The sequence below is a fragment of the Sebastes fasciatus genome, chromosome 8 (genome assembly GCF_043250625.1).
Source record: "Sebastes fasciatus isolate fSebFas1 chromosome 8, fSebFas1.pri, whole genome shotgun sequence".
NCBI lineage: Eukaryota > Metazoa > Chordata > Actinopteri > Perciformes > Sebastidae > Sebastes > Sebastes fasciatus.
The window spans coordinates 25,220,308-25,240,627 of NC_133802.1; the positions used below are offsets into that span (position 1 = coordinate 25,220,308).

Consider the following 20,320-nt stretch of genomic DNA (forward strand, 5'->3'; position numbering starts at 1 on the left):
CATCTATCTAAAATATAGCATTACATGAAACATATTTATTTTAACATTCATCTTCTTTTTTTAGAAAGTTGGCTACATCAATGCAGAACATCCTTGTATATACACTGAAAAAATAGATGGGAAATACTCTCTTTTTCTAGTCCACAGAAATCACACTTATAATCAATATTCAGCATGAATCTTTCCAAGTTTACAACTTTTTCTGGGTAAATTCTATCTTTAAGTTTGTTATTGATACAGTATTTATCACACATTTTCCAAGCTTTCTCCCGTTGTATATCATTAAATAAGGAGGAGCAAAAACATCTAGATGATTTTATTGCAGCACTTCTCTTTCAATATATTATGAACAGAATCGATGTCTGCAAAATGGATGGATGGACTAACGACGTCTTAGTCGCCACTAATTGCTGTATTTTTCTCCAGAACTTTATGTCAGTAAAACAATATATCATGCTGGGATGATATTCTAGTCCCTTTATAGTCATACATTAGGGTTTGCTGAGTTGACCGTCCTCTATTTAAAGTCTATGTTGAACATTTTAACACATAAAGCGGAAACTTAAGCCTGCAGGAAACAGGAAACTGGGTCTGTGGTGGGCGATTCTGAATGTTAATGATTAGATCATTTGATGATGAGCTCCAGTGAAACAATATGCTGTGACATATGTTAAGATTTGTATAGACCCTATTAAAGTTCAATCTCTCAATTAAAAACAGAGAAGATTACAGCCTAGAATCTGTTTTTTTTATGTTCAAGAGAGTTTTTCTTATTATAAATTGTATCCATAGAATTAACAGGAAATTATATAAATTTCAAACAAACCAAAGGAAAAGTCAGAGATTTGGGAAATCTATGCCAATTGTTACTAAGACACATTATTTTTCCTTTAGTTTGTCACCTGTCAATAACAAACCAGTTACCACAGTCTGTACACTAAGAGACTCAGCTCACAAGCCCATAATATTCAACGTGATTTCGGGAGAAAATCATGTAATTAGTGACTTGTGAAAGCTAATCCATCCATTAAACATGGGACTGCTGAACACATTAGTGCAAATAAAGAGTACTTTCCATTAGTCTAACTAAAACTGAAGCATCAGAGATCGCATTTAAAAAGATTTTCTCAAAAAATGAGATGGTTTGACAGCTGTGGGACTGACATCCATCAATCATTGACTGCCCTCAAACTAGAGTCTTGCATTCCCTTTGGAGATTTTGAAGCTTTATTATCTGATGTTTTTATGATTCTTGCAACCGTTTTAAACTGTTTATTGTGTAGTTGTGTTGTTTCTGTTGCTGATTGTGTTCCTGTGAATGTTTCTTGTTCTCAGGTATCTCTGAGAATAGAGATCTTAATATCAATGAGACTGCCTGATTACATAAAGATTAAACAAAATAAAAAAATGTGTAGCAAAAAAAAGCATTCAGTCAAACCAAATCTTCTTTTACGTGACTTTGAATTGACTTGATATATTTCGGAAGAAGAAACCTTAATATTCTTGGGCAATGCAATGTTATTAGATCTTGCTAGGGCTCAACGAATACTACAAATGCAACAACACACATGAGACAGAAAAAGTTATTCATAAAATACATCTCATCTCATCTCATCTGCAACCGCTTATCCCGTTAGGGGTCGCGGGGGGGCTGGAGCCGATCCCAGCCGACATTGGGCGAAGGCGGGGTACACCCTGGACAGGTCGCCAGTCCATCACAGGGCTGACACATAGAGACAGACAACCATTCACACTCACATTCACACCTACGGGCAATTTAGAGTCCACAATTAACCTAACCTGCATGTCTTTGGACTGTGGGAGGAAACCGGAGTACCCGGAGAAAACCCACGCTAACTCCACACAGAAGGGTCCCAAGCCGGATTCGAACCTGCAACCCTCTAGCTGTGAGGCGCCAGTGCTAACCACTGCACCACCGTGCCATAAAATACAATTTATCATAATTAATCTGATTCTGCTTTACACTTTGTATGTGTGTCGTCTGCCTTTTGCTTGTAATACCAGCGGTCCATCGGGACAAATAAAGATTTAACTACTACTATACTAAAATGGCATGAAGGCTATTAAGTCAAATACTTTGACCTGATCTGAGCTCTGTTTTAAGCTAATAAGTAACATGAGCAATCGGGCCCATGTCCAAAGGTACAGTGGTGATAAGCATTGATGAGGGGCAACGTTTATTGAATGTGTTTTTCCTTGAAAGACTATCCCTGTATTTATGATAGCTTACTTGCTCAATGTGTAAAAATGATGTCAAATGTCAACCTAATCTGAGTGGGTTTCACAACATTACCCTCTCACATGGTTATGTTTTTATTTACACACGTAAAACTTAATACAAATGTGCAATATCTTACTGTTTTTATAGGTCAAGCAAATACATATTTATATTTATTTATAATATATATATTTTTTACTCTTCTTTATTTTTACTACTGTTTAATAGATATGTATGTACCACCAGGATTGCTATTTTAATTTCGCTGTACTGTGCAATGACAATAAAGGGATTCTATTCTATTCTATTGGCTTATACAACGTAAGGAGAAAAACAAACAATAACAACAAAGGAAAGAAAAATAAGCTAACATAATTGGTAGAAATACCACAAAAAATTACAACAAAAGTGCACAAAATAAGCAGAAAACTAAGCAATCAGTAGACAACAATCCAATAAAAACAAATGAAAAACAGGGCTGTCAAAGTTAACGCTATGACACGTTAACTCCACTAATTTCTTTAACGCAATCGATCTTTTGAAGGTTGAAGCGGACTCAGTTTTAAAGCTAGAGTGGAGACTCTGGTATCATATGAATCCATTGGTACCAACCATGGCCATTTTCAAAGGGGTCCCTTGACCTCTGACCTCAAGATATGTGAATGAAAATGGGTTCTATGGGTACCCACGAGTCTCCCCTTTACAGACATGCCCACTTTATGATAATCACATACAGTTTGGGGCAAGTCATAGTCAAGTCAGCACACTGACACACTGACAGCTGTTGTTGCCTGTTGGGCTTCAGTTTGCCATGTTATGATTTGAGCATCTTTTTTTTGCTATAAATGCAGTACCTGTGAGGATTTCTGGACAATATTTGTCATTGTTTTGTGTTGTTAATTGATTTCCAATAATAAATACATACATTTGCATAAAGCAAGCATATTTGCCCACTCCCATGATGATAAGAGTATTAAATACTTGAAGAGATTAAAAATGTGTGATTAATTTGCGATTAATCACATTTAACTATGGAAAACATGTAATTCATCGCGATTAAATATTTTAATCGGTTGACAGCCTTAAAAAAATGCTTGATACTCAATTTAGCTGATTTAAAACCTGTGAGGGTTTCTGGACAATAAATAATAAATAAATATATACATACATTTGCATAAAGCGAGCATATTTACCCACTCCTATAGTGATAAGAGTATTAAATACTTGACAAATCTCCCATAAAGTGGACGAATAAAAAAAAATCTGTGATTAATCGCGATTAATTATCGACAATCATGCGATTAATCACAATTAAATATTTAATGGATTGAAGGCCCCTACAAAACAACAGAACCAAAATAATCATCCCACTGGAGCTGAATGTAACGTTTAGCTCATAAAAAACCCCAATAAAGTTTGGTTCTCGTGCAAAAAGCTCTGTTACTACACAGCAGCATTTATTCTGCTTTTGTTACTATATTAAGCACTACAGGCAGCAGTGCGCATGCGTTAGAATGCGGTAACAGGGGACAGGCGCAGGTTGTTCTGCGCATGCGCTCAGCGTGCCTATCAGCTGAGAACAGACGCGTTCTGGAACTGGAACGCTCCTCAGAGAAGCTGACAACAAGCACTCAGTCATTTCAATGGGCATTTCCACCGTGCTCGGCTGCTCCTCCTGTGTCTACTGATGAACTCGTCCTGATGTGGAACTTTTTATCAGTTTAAAAACCTAATAAACCCATGGGAGTACAATTTACCTATTTTGGTGGATCGACTAGACACCAAAAACTAAATTTCCTCCTTGGATTATCTTGGGAACTTGGACCGTCCATAATGGCTATATAATGTTTCCCACTGTAATTTCACATCTTTTTTTTTTAACACGGAATTGACGGGACTGATAAAACAATATCATGGAATATGTTCTCAATAAAGACACATCTAATGGGCAATATACCGGCATCAAAAATGTGGATTTAACTTGATGTGAGAGTTTATAAAGAAGCCAGGACATAACAAAGACTTGATTGTATAATAACCAGAGAAACAAATCTCTCTCTTCAAAAGGTGTTATAAAAAAGCGAATTTGTTGTGCGTTAAACAATGTCCATTAATGCGAGTTATCGTCTTGTGCGCACAGTATTTCAGAGGAAGCTTAATGTCAGAGTCCTTTTCTTTGTCTAACGCCATTTTGTGTGTGTCTTTACAGCACTATCGTTGTCGTCAGCCATTTTGCCTTTTTCTTTTCCAAGCAGACAAACAGAGACGTCAAAAAAGAGGAATGATATTTTTTTTAAGGCCCATATGTTGTGTGGAAAATGAGCTAACCGACCAAAAAATAATAATAAAAAATAAACTTACCTATTGCCTACGCTGTTTGGGGTGGAGTTAATGTCTGCATTTAGTCTATTAATAACGTTGCAGCTATCAGTTTACTGCATAACAGGTGAAAATTTGCGAGCTGTGGCAATTTTGATAAGCGTGTTTTTGTGCTCAATGCTATTTGTTTTTATGGTATAAAGCCTAAAAAACACAGTGAGCTGTGTGTGATAGTCTCCCCCTTTGAAATTAAAATTCATAATGTATGTAATATAGCCTACATTATGTATATATTGCATTTATTTTTGTTATTTGTGTGGTCATGGTATTTAAAGGTAAAGATAAAATGGTTTCTCCTTTGCTGAAAAGGAAATAAAATAAATCCTTAAATAACACTAATTAGTGGGATAATGAGGATCAGCTGATTATAGGCTCGATTGTAGCAACATAACATAGGCATTAATAAACCTGGCTTATTTTGACCCTCTTCTATCAGTAGGCCATGTAAAGGGTTAAACGCCCCCAGGCTCTGCAGGGCCCCACCAAGAAAATCCGGAACAATGAGGAGTGATATAACTGGCAGGCCAACATCTCTCCAGGATTACAGCATTAATTCATCCAAGATGTCACACAGACTCCGAGAATAACACACACAACTGTACGTTATAGTCACCTGAGTCACTGTTAAAGAATTGGCAATCGAGAAAATAAGAATTATAAAAGAACAACAGACAAAGCAGTGTTGGGGAGTAACAAATGAGCAACATCAAAATTCAACATCCTGTGCAATATCAACATTTTTTATGTGCATTAATGTGAACCCAACTATTTATTCAGTCTCTCTACTATTATATTTTATATCTTGATTTTTACTTAATAATTAGGCTATATCTTTATCCTTTACTTACTATTATACCTTGTATTTAAGTGATGCCTCTTGTTGTTTCCCCTTTGCTGCTGTAATTCTGCAAATCTCCCCACAGTGGGACTAAATCATTTTTTATTATATTATATATTATTTTATCTTATCTTAACAAGTTACACGTTGATTTACGTAATTAAATTACAAAATAAATGTAATTGTAATCTGTTACAGTTACTGAGAAAAATATGTAATTAAATTAGTCAATAATTTAAATATTGAAAAAATAATACAAATATTTTTTACGGTTTACTTAATAATTAGGCTATATCTTTATTGTTTACTTACGTTACACCTTGTTTTGTTTTTTTAGTAATGCCTCTTGTTTTCCCTTTGCTGCTGTAATTTTGCAAATCTCCCCACTGTGGGACTAATAAATTATTATATTATCTTAACTAGTTACTTGTAGATTTACATAATAAAGTTACAAAATAAATGTAATCAGTTACTTAGAAAGATATGTAATTAAATTACAATTAACAATCTAAATATTTAAGGTAAAAAAATAATCTAAAATAAATAATCAAAATGTTGGCGATTACAAAGGGGTTACATCTGAATATATTATTTTCGGTAAAGGCTTATATATGAACATAACATTTATTCTGTTGCTCTGATCCAATCTCAATTCAAGTTCAAATATTCAAATATTGAAGAACTTTTAATAAAAGTTGGACAGTGTGAGACACTGCCTGGTTTATTTATGTTTTTTAGGACTTTTCAGCTTTATTGCCCAGTTTAAAACATTTGTTAGAAAAGTAATCAACTGTAATAAGTTACATTGCTTTGATGAATTAAAATACAGTAGTAGTAATATAAAGGGCCACAAAGTATATGCAAGGAGTGGGTTGTGGTAGATGAATGGGTCAAACTCAGGACTTTCGCAGTCCTGAAAGTTTTCAGTCGCAGTTTGGTCAGGTTTAAGCAGCAAAACTACTTGGTTATGGAAAAATATACATACAGTACATATACACATACAGTATCTAATTTGTGCCTGGGTCGGGTGCAATAGTATTGTTGTGCTACTGACACCTGGGTGCTAATAGCATCTCCCTTTTTTTATTTTTTTATTTTTATTTTTAATTTCCAAATCATCATAATATGCTCCTTGGATTTTTTTTTAATGAAAAATACAAATACAAAAGTGTTCATTGTTGATGTAGCCCTAACAGGTCCAACACTAATTAGTGCCATTAAATAGAAATGTTTATCTCTGATGATCCTTCTCTTGTGCCTGTGGTCTTCGTCGATGCTCTCTCTTTACGTAGGCTGTATAATCCTCTTCATCCTGTATGAGCAAGTATGACAGATGAATCATCATTACTCACAAAAATATCATACATTATATTAATAGCAACCATATTATATTGAACAATTGTGTGGGGTTTCAATTTGGCTCTAATCCAATGTATTGTGGAACTCTCACTAATTTTAACAACCTTTTCTATTTGCTGAATATATTCAACCCACTTTTTAAAGCCAGTTAACCCTCTGAGACCCACAATAGACACGTTTTTTAGGGTGGTACAGGGGGTCTTTAGGAGGAAGTGTAGCTCATCACTGTGTGTCAAGTTGTTCTAGTCATAAATCAGAAATAAACATGAATTCATTTGTTAATTAAATAATGAAAATAAAGTGTCAAAATGTATAAGGGCTTAGAACATTATGATATAGGTTTGTGATGGCCATCCCTGTGCTCATTTTTGTCTCATAAGTTGCTGCAGCAATTTTTGGGTTGATACCATTTGTTACACATTTTTGGTGCTAAATTTAGCCTTTTTTACCACTCGAGCATTGATAAAAATGATCAATAATACCTCCAAACTACCACATTAAGACACCAAGACCTTGAGGAACAACATAGAAAAGCTATGCTGTGATTTGGTATTAAAAAACTTTCTGCAAGAATTGCATTTTTCAGCGATTGGATGGCGAGCACTTCTGTTCTGGAAACGGCTCATAAACCCCCTTATTGTCAATCTACCTAGGAAAGCCATCCATCCCCTGAATGTCTCTAGTTTGTGGCTGTAAAGTTTCATGAGGCTGTGATTATCCTAGAGGTCACCAGAGGTCATTTTATACAGTGAGGTCAAATAAAAAAATGGTCTCACTACAATGAAATGGCTACTATGGGGACTAACGCACATTAATACAGTTGGACTCATTGGATCCACAAGCTTTACAGTGATACCCAAGGCATGTAATTCCGAGACTGTTTAGGGACCCCAGTATGCAGAAATATTCAAACACATCATTTTTAGTAAAGGCAAAAATAACAGTTATACTGCATTCAAAAAACGGCATGGCTTTTGCCCCAAACTGCATGTGATTATCATAAAGTGGGCGTGTCTGTATAAGGGTTGACTTGTGGGAACCCACAGAACCCATTCACATATCTTGAGGTCAGAGGTCAAGGAACCCCTTTGAAAATGGCCATGCCAGTTTTTCCTCACCAAATGATATCTGCACCTTCACTGTAGCTCTAAAACTGAACCTGCTACAGCCTCTGAAAGACAGTAGGGATTGCCCGTGATCCCGCGGGTATCAAGGGGTTAACATAAATGCTAATTGTTATGTTAAAAAAAAAAAAATGCTACTTTTTTTTTTAACAACAATCTATCTTTCTAACAATCTATCAACAGTGTATGCTTTTATTTGAAACTCTGAACTGTTTAATGAGGCTAACCAGGGAAAGTAGGCTCAGTACTCTGAGTCAGAGTCTACTTTGACCTGAATCTGTCTTGGGGATCTTGTACCTCCTCCACCTGGGACACAAGTTTGAGAAGTTCAGTCTCATCCTGGGACCCAGTCTAATGAACACATTGATATTCTGCCCCAGTTTTCGGGGTCCCGATGGACAGAAAGTGCTTTCGGCCCAGAGTGCTGCTTCCAGGGAGACTCGCTGACCTGTGAGGAGGATGCCTCATCCAGCAGATCCTTGGTGGGGATTAGACAGCTGGCCTCACCCAGGAAACACATTAGGATGTGGAGCACGTCGGCCCAGCGTCCAACAGTCAGCATCAGGACCATCAAACCACCGAGACGCACCACCACTGTGTTCAAGACGGCCTGGCTGCCGGGCAGACGGTGCTGCTCCTCTGCAGAACCAAAATGCACTATTAGAGGGGAATATTTTGGTGAAAATGAACACAATTCAGAACAGATCTGTAGAGGTGTTAAACATCAGGATGCTCAAATGAATGATGGATGCATTAGTGACCAGAGAGATGCGTCAAGGTTTTCTTCAGTCTTGAGAGGGTCACACTGTTAAAGGTTGTGTCTTAATGAGTGTTGCACCATAATCTTATGACATGTTTTACATGTTTCTCACCCTGCATGTACACAATCAACAGTGTGTAGCAGATAGTCAGCGGCGTCCAAAACCTGAGGGCCTCTGCTGCAGAGAGGAAGTGCTGATTGATGATGGATATGGAGGCAACCACAGCCACAAAGAAAGTAATGATCATAGTCCTGCGCAGCATGGGCAGCAGGCAGCGGCCTGATGTGAGGAGGCAGATGCAAATGCCGCAGTAGCGCTGTGAGCTGTGGAGTTTATACAGAGCTGTGACATGGTGCAGCAGCCGACTGGCCTGCCGAGCCAGGAACCAGCTGAGTGCTGCTGCCAGCAGCAGGCATAGCCAGCGCTGGGACGCTCCCTCGTGGAGAAAGTGCAAACTGCAGCTGAGGGCACAGCCGAGAGAGAACTGGCTTTGAACTAACAGCTGCTGCAGAAATTTCCTGGACTCCTGGGAAATAAAGGAGCATATGAACAGAACTGATGGATGAATCTAAACAGATGATGGGTGATTGTTATAATAGATGATATGAGAAGTCATGATGTGATAAATTCCAGAAATTAACTCTGCAAAATTGAGCAGTAGAAGCAAATCAGGTGATATAGTTGAGTATCAAGCATATTTTTTAAGGCTGTCAATCAATTAAAATATTTAATCGCGATTAATCACAAATGAATCACACATTATTTTATCTCTTCAAAATGTGCTTTAAAGGGAGATTTGTCAAGTATTTAATACTCTTATCAACATGTGAGTGGGCAAATATGCTTGCTTTATGCAAATATATGTATATATTTATTATTGGAAATCAATTAACAACACAAAACAATGACATATATTGTCCAGAAACCCTCACAGGTACTGAATTTTGCATAAAAAATATGCTCAAATCATAACATGGCAAATTCAAGCCCAACAGGCAACAACAGCTGTCAGTGTGTCAGTGGGCTGACTTGACTATGACTTACCCCAAACTGCATGTGATTATTATAAAGTGGGCATGTCTGTAAAGGGGAGACTCGTGGGTACCCATAGAACCCATTTCTATTCACATATCTTGAGGTCAGAGGTCAAGGGACCCCTTTGAAAGTGGCCATGACAGTTTTTCCTTGCCAAAATTTAGCGTAAGTTTGGAGCGTTATTTAACCTTTAGAAGTGAACCCGCTACAACCTCCGGAAGATCCATTGCGTTAATGCATTAAAGAAATGAGTGACGTTAAAACAAATTTGCGTTAACACGTTATTGTCACATTAACTTTGACAGTCCTAGTATTTTTATCACATTTTCTTACTGGTCCGGCTGTAAGCAATCCAGAGACAGCTCGTAGACAAAACTCCAGCACCACCAGGGAGGCAACACGGGAGCCCACTACAGCCAGCATCCCAGTCACAAAGAAAAACTGGAGCATCCCCACAAGTCCAGTGTTAATTCCCCTCTGATGACTGGCCGTCCTCTGGCTTGATGCGTCTTTATCATTTTTATCACTCCAACTGAAACAAATCAAGTAAGAAAAGGATCTGTACCAGCACTTGAACAAACTGGGAAGAATACATCTTCATGCACAGATCTATTAAAGGGCCATTTCCTCACCTCTCCTCTTCTAGAAATAGGTGCAATCTTAACAGGGAGCACAGCACAGAGATCCCACATGCACCCACCAGTCCTGTAGATCACATAACACTGAATTTTCAATCAACGACACACTCCAGGCACCTGAACAGTTTAGAAACACACTGCAATGTGGACGTGAGAGAGAAAATCAATGGATGAGGAGCTCACCTTGCAGTAAACTATCCAGTGGATTTGTGTCAAAAGTCAACCACCCTGGTAGAAAGTAGGAAGTCGGAATAAGCGACGTGATAAAGGAAAACATCGTACTACTTTTAAATGTCACAGATTTGATAAGAAATACATGGAGGCGAATGTAATTCAAGCAATCACACACTCAGAAGCCATATTTTGTAGATATTCCAGCGTATCAGCTCAGCTCTTCTGTTTATTTCTGTTGCCTCAGCGTTGAGCTTTGCTCGTGGCTCGAAGTCTGTTCTGTGTCCTGTACCAAAGGTCACCAGGACGGTTGGTGGAGCAGAGGCACTCAGCAGCCTGACTCATAACAAGATTATGGAGGTTATTGCGCCACAGGAAATACTTTACACTCTCACTTACAAATGATGCCAGGAGTTAGTTGTGCTCTCAAGTTGTCTGCAAGCTAGATCTTTGTGAAAAATCATATTTTGCCCAGAGCAGTATTTAAAGTCAAGTTCATTCATACAGCCCGAAATTCCAGGAAGCCGTATAATCTGCACATACTTAGATATCTGATTTGGATAAAGAGAAATTCAACACATGCACACACAAAACAGGAACAAAAAGAGAAAACTCTGACACATGAGGGATCGCTCTTCCTGGACAGATAGATATGCAATAGGTGCCATATGATTAAACAGAAGTAGCAGTAGAGCTACATTATGAACAAATAGCAATACAATATTGAGAGGAGACACTACAGGTGAACAGGGTAAAAACATTTTTAACTTATAGATATCACCACGAAACTTCCCCAGTTGATTACTTACATTAAGACAATTTTTTTTGTGTTACAAGTTTTCTGAAATTGTATGTTTAAATATACAAATGAGGCATTATCTTTTTAAATATGTGCTAATTTGCATACATTTCCAGAGCAAAAACTTGAACATTAGATAAAGACAGGTTCCAAATTATTGTTTCATTTTCTTGACAGAACAAACATTTGGTTGATCGCCAAGAAAACCCACGTTAGTTGGAAATATTTTGCATTGCCTGATCCTATGCAAAAATGTGTTTAAAATGTTACCTAATAAAGAGTAAAAAGAATATAAATGAAAATGTGCTCATATTATTTCAAGGTACAAGGAGAGGTGTAGCAGTCATAAGATTAATGCCTGTCCATGAGAGGGCAGCAGTGTAACATTCATTATTCATTCTTCAGGGCCCACGATGCCTGTAAAGCCATAAACCCTGGAGCCACCTTTAACCTGACATTGGTGTAACAGATAATATGATGAACACTGTAACAGTAATATCTTTTATCACATATATGATTATATGAGTGTTCAAATCTAACGAAACCAGAAAAGAAATTAATTTGCATCTACATCTCAGTTTGCAAATGTAATGTGAATGCATGTTAACTCTAAAGTAATGTACAGATCAGAGCATCTGTCTATACGCATACAGAAACCATAAGGCATCCATGAGACATTTTAAAGCCTCTGAACACCCACACAGGTGTTTTCAGTTATTCTGGCTGATTAGACCTCTGCTCAGGTTGAAGGTGAGTTTTAGCTGTGATTTGGTGCCTTAAAATGGGTTTGTGTTTACCGTGTTCACGAGAAGAGTCCATATGAACATCCCCCTCTTGTGGCATTCACAACCTCGTAAGTGGAAAGTTTCTTAGGTCATGAATCTTCACCTACCAATAAATTCTTATTTATCGGGACAAATCACACCATTATCAAATGATAATGGTGTGATTTGTCCCGCCCTAACAGGTGCAACAAAACTAACAGGAGACTCAGGAAGATGTCAATCAAGTAGTCTATACACACCCACACCGTCCAGCCTAACTGAAAACACCTGTGTGGGTGTTCAGAGGCTTTAGGGTCACTACATAAAATGAAATGAGTGCGTAGCTGAGATTGCTGGTTTTCTTTACATTTACAAACACAAGAGGGCGCTGTTATTTCAGCAGAAAACACAGCTTCAACATGTTTCTCTTCTGCAACAGAGCCAAAGAGAAAATCTTTGAAACAACAAATTAATATTATATTGAAACAAATCACATTTTCATGCAGAGCAGGGAGTATCATGGAATACAACACTAAGTATTTTTACTTTGCAGTGATAAAACCAGAGATGAACAAACCACACAGAACTTAAATTGCCCTTTATCACTGAGAAAGGGTCATATAAGAAAAGCTGGAGTACATATGTACCAATACATTTATGACAGGTTGAACTCAGTGAACACATGAACTATGACCAAGCAGGAGGAACGGCTCTCTCAGTCTCAGTCTCAATCTCAGTCAAGGAGCTGGAAAGCAGCAGAGCTCTTGCAGGTTGTTAACTGTTTCAGACTCATACAGGTGAGCACTAATTCAGCTTATTTGAATGTGGGGAGATAAAGTGAATTCTGCTTTGGGTGACAATGATCAAATCACTGCTTTTGAGTCTGATTATCTCATCTCATGTAGTCTGGATTAGCTCTGGGGCTGATTAAACAGCTTTGAATACGTATGATGCAATGCATGCAGATTATTATGGCCTTTTTTGACAAATTGACAGCAGTAAATTACCTTTGATTCTCATCATTACTACACATAATGATACCAAATTCAACTCAACAGTTTTACTGTAGTCAAGATACTTTATAATGGTTCATGGGCAGTATCTGTGTCCAGGCACAGCAGTGTGAGCAGTGATTCCAGGCAGCAGCTAAACCTCTGAGGAGAGGAAGAACTTCCCACATGGACTCCAACACGGCCGGCAGCGTGCAATATGACCGCTGGAACGAGGACAACATCAACATGAACGTAGAGGCATCACAGTCGGCTAAGATGAGGTGAGACAAAGTGACGCCTGACAGAAAGATGCAAAGATCAAATATAAAGTTTCATGGAGAACAAACCTAGAGTGATGTAGGAAGATGTGGATGAGATAAAACTTTACAGTGGGACATGTATAGACTAAACTCATGTATGAGTTTGATGGGGTCAAAAATCAACATAACATAAAGTTAAACCTGACACCAGTTGAATGCTAGAGTACTTTGTAAAACATTTACAGTCACAATAAAGTGATAATGTGGTGAAACCAGGTCATAAAATAAGGTTAGAATGAAAACAGCTGACCAGATGCTGTTTGAACTGACTCTGCCTCCCTCTCTGTTACATTCACAGGACCTTTGACAGAGTGTGTACCGGCAACGCTGGAGTAGCAGTGAAGGTAGCAGGAGCTTTGGCTGCAATGGTGTCCATTTACATCATAGGATACGTGACTGGATACTACGTCCATAGGTGCCCATAGGTGGTCAGGAGAGAAAAGAGCTCAGACATTTTGGATACAGTTAGATTTTTTCATATTATATATATATATATATATATATATAATATATATAATATATATATAAACATATTCAGACAAAGAATGCTTACAGTGAAATATTTTTATGCTGACGGAAAAGTTCAATATTCACATAGATATTGCCAGTAAAATGTACATTTCTGATGCTTGTTTCATTAATCTGGTGTCATAACTTTCTATATATGAAGTTAAAAGTTATATAAAAGTTTGTAACATTATTTATTCTAATTATTCTAATTTTCATCTCTCTTAATAAAACTTCAGTGATGCAAAGACTTACAGACCTTTCTTGTGGTGGTGCTTTAAAAACGTTTATTACAATTTCATATTTTTTACACATATTAAAATCATGTTGTCTCAGTAAAAACTGTTTCTTTGTCACAACATCAAAACGTTTGTCACATTAAGGATGGAGGTGAACATTACCACGGGTTGCATGAGAAAACACACCAAGATCCCCTTTACTCCATAGGAACCCATCCAAAACTCTCACACTGCATCCCTGACTGATAATACTGTAGACACCATGCACAGACCTGCTATGACTCAGTGTGACTGTCCCTCTAACAGAGCAAGGTGACCTCTGACCTTCCTTTGGAGGTGAAAAGACAACATCTAGGGAGCATTAGCAAAACTATTTCCCCACATAGAGAAACTGAATATTTTTACAGTGAAGCTACAACACAGTTTAGAGTTAAAGAAGCTGCTGGTGGTAAATATCTGAGTTGATATCCGGTATATTGTTTAACTGCTCTAATCCATTTCCACAATTTTATTGCCATGGTGCAACAGCTACATTTGGATCATAATGTTACACTTAAGATCTGCATGGAAAGCAATTAAACACAATACATGAGAATAAAATAACCATATTCATGCGTATTTGTATGGCATGCCATCAAATCTCAGACGGACAGCAAACAGTCTGGGCCAGATTTGATTCTTAATGAAATGTCAGTTCATCAACCCTTAAAGGGTAACTTTGGTATTTTTCAACCCGGACTCTATTTTCCCATGTTTTTGTGTCTAAGTGAATAATGGGGACAACACTTTTGAAATTGGTCCAGTATAGAGGGAGAACGCTGTAGATGACAGCCGTGAAACAAGTTGCGAGGTCAAGTGAGCAGCGTCAATGTAACGTTATGTTCACTAAAAGTGCTTGTTTTTGCCACTGACAGACTCAGATTGTTATTATAAGTGTCTGATAACATTATGGAAAGGACCCTACAGAGAAATAAAACCTTTTTCTTTCCTTTCTCTTGATCCGGTCTGTTTGTTATTGTGTCCAAGTCTTGTTGTGAAATCAGAATATCCATATACTCTGACTCAAATAAATATGGGCAGCCATCGAATACAAAGATCATATCCACATTGTGGAAATCATCTAAATATTCAGCCATTACATTGAAAATCTTTAGATAACACTAAGCTACGCTTTCTGTACTCCAACACAACCAACTCTGCCGGCTGGCACTCCCGTTTCCACCATGGATGTATTCCACTATTCAATCGTTGTCTTCCGGCAACACGTCACCTCGCTAGATTTCAGAATGAGACTTCTCCTTGAGCGAGACTCTTTCCAAAATGTCAGACACTTATAATAACAATCAGAGCCCGTCATGGTAAAAAAAAAAAAGCACTTTTAGTGGACGTACAGTAAATGACGGTGCCAGCTTGCCCCAATAGGATTACATTGCAGCCTGTGAGCAGCTGCCGTCTACAGCGATCTCCCTCAATACTGGACCAATTTCAGAAATTGTTGTCCCTATAAGTCAGTTGGACACAAAAACATGGAAAAGGTTGAAATATACCAAAGTTACTCTTTAACACTAGCTGCAGCGTAATGTACACATCTCTTTCTCGATGATCACATGTGTTCAAATAAATCTCATGTTTCTTTTTTACTGTTCCAGGTAGCTCTGATAGGCTTTTATATACATGATTCACAACATCGTCACAGGCCTACGTTTTCTGGGCTCTCTCTTCCACGTAGAGCTGCATCTGTTAAAGACGGAGAACAAACAATAATCAGTTTAGAGCGAATTTGGGGAATTTCAACATGACGATTCAACAAAACATAATTACAAAATCAGTTTCTATGCTTTTGTCTTTGAACAGATGAACTGATCAATGAGTGGGATGTTTCTGCTCACTTTTACTATGTCGGACGTCATGGTCTTCAGTGGGATGAGTCGAGGCTCCTGCATGTGGACCTCCTGCTCATCAGCAACTATCCACGGAAAATCCTGAAGAGGGAAATGCACAAATATGACACAACACATGCATATAATTATTCAGTGTTTACACATTATTAGAGCTGATTACTATACTCCCAAGAAGTAAACGGGCTAATCTGTCAGTATTAGCAGACACACATCATGAGTTAACCAGTAGGTTTGTAGTGTTTTAAAACCTCACCTTGATGACTTGAACCTTCTCCATGTTGCGTGTAGCAGCATCTCTGGTATGTACCAGTACTGTAAATGAACACCCTGTGACAAACAACAGGTCACAAATAAGTATGATTTTTATCTATTCCCCCCTGAATATCATGTATGTGTCATATAATGTCATCATCATTACACGCTTGATTCTCTGGTAATTCTCTAGTGCCTGGACTTGCTTACTCCCTTGCATGCTTGTCCAATAAGACTCTGATGCATCAGTAGGACTATTGCTTCTGAAGAGTTGTGTCTGTACCCTGAAGAACACTTCACAGGCTTATCGTTCCCCCCGGGTTACACGCAAATTCTGCATCCATTGCCAAGTTTGGCAGACATTAAAACCAACCACAGCACTAACCCTAACCACAGCCATCTGCAACTTAAAGCATTTGGTTAACAAGGCTTGCTGGGGCCCCTACACAGCATGGTAGGCTTAGTAACTTAGTAAAAAAGCCCTTTGTCCACTGTGTAAGAGGTGATCAACTCTATTAATGTTGGAATTCCTACTTATTGCACACAAGGATCAATTAAGTCTAAGATTATATCATATTGTGAACACCTGCATGTTTATAAATGAAGAAGTGAGAAGTTACAGGTGTACCATAATGTTATTAATAGCAGCAATGGATGAATCTAAATCATTTGAGAGTGGTGTTGCAGATGCGTCTTACAAAGGGAGGCATCACTGAAAAGACTTTGGGAACCATTGGCCTAGAGACTAATTTTTTTAGCCGCTAATACTGGATAATGAGCTGAATCATGTCAGGGAATCAGAGCAAATCATTTTTTAGGAATATGTATGTGACTGTGTCTGTCGTGTGCTTCTCTTTGCGTAATCATAAGTGGCGCTACCTGGTGGGTTATTATTTAAAACGGCATCACACACGCTGATCTTCAGGATGAATGCCCTCAGCAGCTGCTCCACATGTGACAGTAATGTGTCTGAGCTGTAACAACAAAACCAAAGTCAGTTAGTGAAGTGACCATGATCACCCTGAAAATGTATCACAAAATCAGCACTTATATTCTTTTTTTTTAAGAAGAAGGGGAAAAACCTGATGGACAGTAGTGGAGGTTGGGAAATCTCAAAGACAAATCTCTCTACTGGATGATGCTCTTTGTCCATGATGACCACCACCACCTTCTCTGCATCATTCTGGGAGGGAAATGAAAGACTTCAGCAGTGCATTCACGTAGATGAGAGATGGCACGTGTTTCCTAAATTAACCTCAGTCAGCATCATGTCATGTCTTACCTTCTCAATGAGCGGCTTTACACAATGAAGTGTGTCTTGGATATATTGATTCAGCTCTGGGTGACATGACATCTGGAAACAAACACGCACAAAAAACAGAAGACCGATATTAGAGATACAAATAAGCCTTCCTAAAAACTGTGAGCAAGTAGTAATTATACATATATTCATCTATTCATCTGTACCTGCACAGGAACATTGTATTTCTTTCTCTTCTGAAATATTCCAGAGGGATAAACTTCACGAACATACAGGATGAGATGAATAGCGACCTCCAGGAACTCACACAGGATGTCAGCAACCACTGTAAAAGAGGAATCAACTGAATCTCCATCCATTTCATTTGTCCTTATAATAGGACAAAGTGCCACCAAACTCAATGCAAAAACCCTGCCATTTAGTGTTGCCGTATTAGCTTACAAGGAACACAGACCAACAGCAAAAAAGGATAATTTATAGAAATAAGATGCCGATATGTATATGCCAAGTAGGCCAGCATATCCTCCTGAGACCCAGCCCATCGACATGTGTCCTCTGTAGTGGACATTTTGTCCACATGCATATCCTCTTACTCTTTTGACCTACTCTATCAACTCCTGGTGTATTATTGTAAAGAGGACATCCTAGGCTTTCCAGTGATATGGCATGTGTTGTTGTTTTTTTATCAATTTGAATGTATTTTTTGGTTTAATATCACTCTAAAGCAGAGGTCTTCAACAGTGGATCGTGATTTTTTTTAAATTATTATCATTTATTATTATTATTTTATATTAATTTTTGGTTGATTAGACAATTTTTTTTTAATTTCCCCCCCAATTTTTCCCACCACAAATTGAAATGTCTTACTGTATGTAAGTTTAAAATAACATGAATCTGTCAATTATTTTAATAGCTCAGTATTGTATGCAAGATAACAGGTATGTTTATGCATGGCAGTGGCACTAATAGGCCATCACTCATTTTCGTTTCCACATTTGTTTAAAATAAAAATGTCAATTTGAATAGCTGGTATGCATGATTATCATGCAATTGACAGATATTGTTGATATTGGCATTGGTATCAGTTAACAAGGTATGTTTATAAATGGCAGTGGCATGGCCACCCTACTCACTGCACACTGCACATGTTTAGAATAAAAACAATGAATATATGAACCTGTGTATTATTTGAATAGCTTAGTATTGAATGCACAATAACAAGGTACATTTATACATGGCAGTAGGCCCAGTTTAATATAAAACACAATTGTATACAATATATATAGTGTAAGATTAGATTTATTTTTGTAAAGACATATTTTATACAGTTTACATATTGTATTCTGCTCTTTAAGTTAGAGATGGAGCTATATGGTTTGGCGCACCTTGCGTGCTTGTGGGATGAGTGATGGTTAAGATTGGCGGAGGGATATGAAGTGAGGTGCCACCTTTTGAGTTGTCCTACGCGGAGTTGAGTGATTAAAAGTGGATCCTGTTGAACAGACCAAGCTCTCCCCGTGCTCTTGTTCTACCCACAGCCCTACAGGAGTTTAATTAAGTAATAGGTAAGGTTATAGTTAAGGTAGCGAGAAGCCTGCCTTACAATAGTAAGACCCCTGCTCTAAAGCCATGATCTGTTCATTTTTTCATTTTTTTTCACACTGAAATAGTCCTGTAGTCCACTAAAGTGGACACTAAAAATAAAGTTTAACAAGCCTACATTTTTAAGATTTTTTTTTTCTTTAAATAGGAAGGAAATCACAAAAAAAGTAATTGAAAGACACTTTTTTAAACTCGGTTCCCAGGAGGATAAACCCATAATTCAGCATATCTATGGTAATGGGTTATCTACTCATAAGAAAGTCAAATTTCATTGACAAATAAATCAGCTGATTTGTGTTTAAGGCATCTGTCTACACATCTGGGGCGTTGAGCCGCAGCTAAAAGACAGATACCTGACTGTTTCATGTCGTTGGCTTGTTCGGTTGACTTACCTTGTCCAAAATTGAGGTCCTGCCTTGTTAAAGTTGTCATGTTTTCTATCCCAGGAGCTGCCAGATGACCAACAAACAGCTAATGTTCTAGCTAGCAGAGCTGCAGTCTGTCAGGCGGTCATTATGTTGAGGCTGTTTTTAGTTGATATTCTTCCTTTGTCTGACGATGACAACCAACAGGACTGGAGGAGTACAATGTCACTTTATATAAAGATTTACAGAAGATGATAAAACAAGCAGAGGCATACTTTAAAACGAGCTGATGGTTTCATCAGTTTCACCGGAAGAAACGCGGCTTTTTCCTCCGTTACCGAATCAAAGCTTGGTGGCGCATGACATCGACGTCACTGTTTGTTTACAAGTTGCTTACCGTCCACGAGGGATGACGTCGCTTTGCCATCGCTGCTCCTCTATTGATTATTAAATGATCCTCCTAACAGTTATTTATATTTTTATACCGGTCTAGTCCAATACTGTGCAGCCATTCCATCAGTTATTCCATTTTAGTTATCAAGGTTGAGGAAAATATCATATGCAATGGTATTTGGATATAAAAATATAATATATATTAAATATATAAAAATAAATTATTATTATTATTATTATTATTATTATTATTATTATTATTATTAATACTACTACTACTACTGATAATAATAATAATAATAATTGTACAGCTTCAGATTCTGGGATTAGCCATGATGATTGCTCAACTGACCGGCAGACTGGAGATTGGACTGAACATTG

The 20,320-nt window shown here is 37.7% G+C and overlaps 2 protein-coding genes across 4 annotated transcripts; both read right to left on the reverse strand.

Moving 5' to 3' along the window:
• Positions 1-6,587: 6,587 nt before the first annotated feature.
• On the reverse strand, positions 6,588-12,241 carry tmem82 (transmembrane protein 82). Of its 2 annotated transcripts, XM_074644634.1 has the most exons (7): positions 12,141-12,241; positions 10,557-10,601; positions 10,368-10,440; positions 10,069-10,267; positions 8,812-9,226; positions 8,388-8,578; positions 6,588-6,768 (listed from the first exon to the last, which is right to left on the reverse strand). In XM_074644634.1, the coding sequence occupies exons 1-7, from the start codon at positions 12,184-12,186 to the stop codon at positions 6,688-6,690; spliced, it is 1,050 nt and encodes a 349-aa protein (XP_074500735.1). In that variant the 5' UTR covers positions 12,187-12,241; the 3' UTR covers positions 6,588-6,687. The 2 variants fall into 2 exon arrangements, with proteins under 2 accessions (XP_074500735.1, XP_074500734.1); XM_074644633.1 differs by lacking the exon at positions 12,141-12,241 and having other exon boundaries at positions 10,557-10,665.
• A 1,955-nt stretch (positions 12,242-14,196) lies between these two features.
• Positions 14,197-19,711, reverse strand: mad2l2 (mitotic arrest deficient 2 like 2). Of its 2 annotated transcripts, none has more exons than XM_074644637.1 (9): positions 19,574-19,711; positions 17,786-17,904; positions 17,601-17,672; positions 17,401-17,501; positions 17,198-17,292; positions 16,320-16,393; positions 16,055-16,147; positions 15,507-15,902; positions 14,197-15,102 (listed from the first exon to the last, which is right to left on the reverse strand). In XM_074644637.1, the coding sequence occupies exons 1-8, from the start codon at positions 19,611-19,613 to the stop codon at positions 15,864-15,866; spliced, it is 633 nt and encodes a 210-aa protein (XP_074500738.1). In that variant the 5' UTR covers positions 19,614-19,711; the 3' UTR covers positions 14,197-15,102; positions 15,507-15,863. The 2 variants fall into 2 exon arrangements, with proteins under 2 accessions (XP_074500738.1, XP_074500737.1); XM_074644636.1 differs by having other exon boundaries at positions 15,497-15,902.
• Positions 19,712-20,320: the final 609 nt, after the last annotated feature.

Bases quoted from the DNA above. Each gene is read 5' to 3' on its own strand.
- tmem82 (XM_074644633.1), bottom strand. From the start codon at position 10,650: ATGTTTTCCTTTATCACGTCGCTTATTCCGACTTCCTACTTTCTACCA. The intron at 10,441-10,556 runs GTGAGCTCCTCA...TGTGATCTACAG, and splicing joins ACTGGATAGTTTACTGCAAG to GACTGGTGGGTGCATGTGGG. The intron at 10,268-10,367 runs GTGAGGAAATGG...GATTTGTTTCAG, and splicing joins CTATTTCTAGAAGAGGAGAG to TTGGAGTGATAAAAATGATA.
- mad2l2 (XM_074644637.1), bottom strand. From the start codon at position 19,613: ATGACAACTTTAACAAGGCAGGACCTCAATTTTGGACAAG. The intron at 16,394-17,197 runs GTAGCGCCACTT...TGTTTGTCACAG, and splicing joins TTTAAATAATAACCCACCAG to GGTGTTCATTTACAGTACTG. The intron at 16,148-16,319 runs GTGAGGTTTTAA...TTCCCTCTTCAG, and splicing joins AGAAGGTTCAAGTCATCAAG to GATTTTCCGTGGATAGTTGC.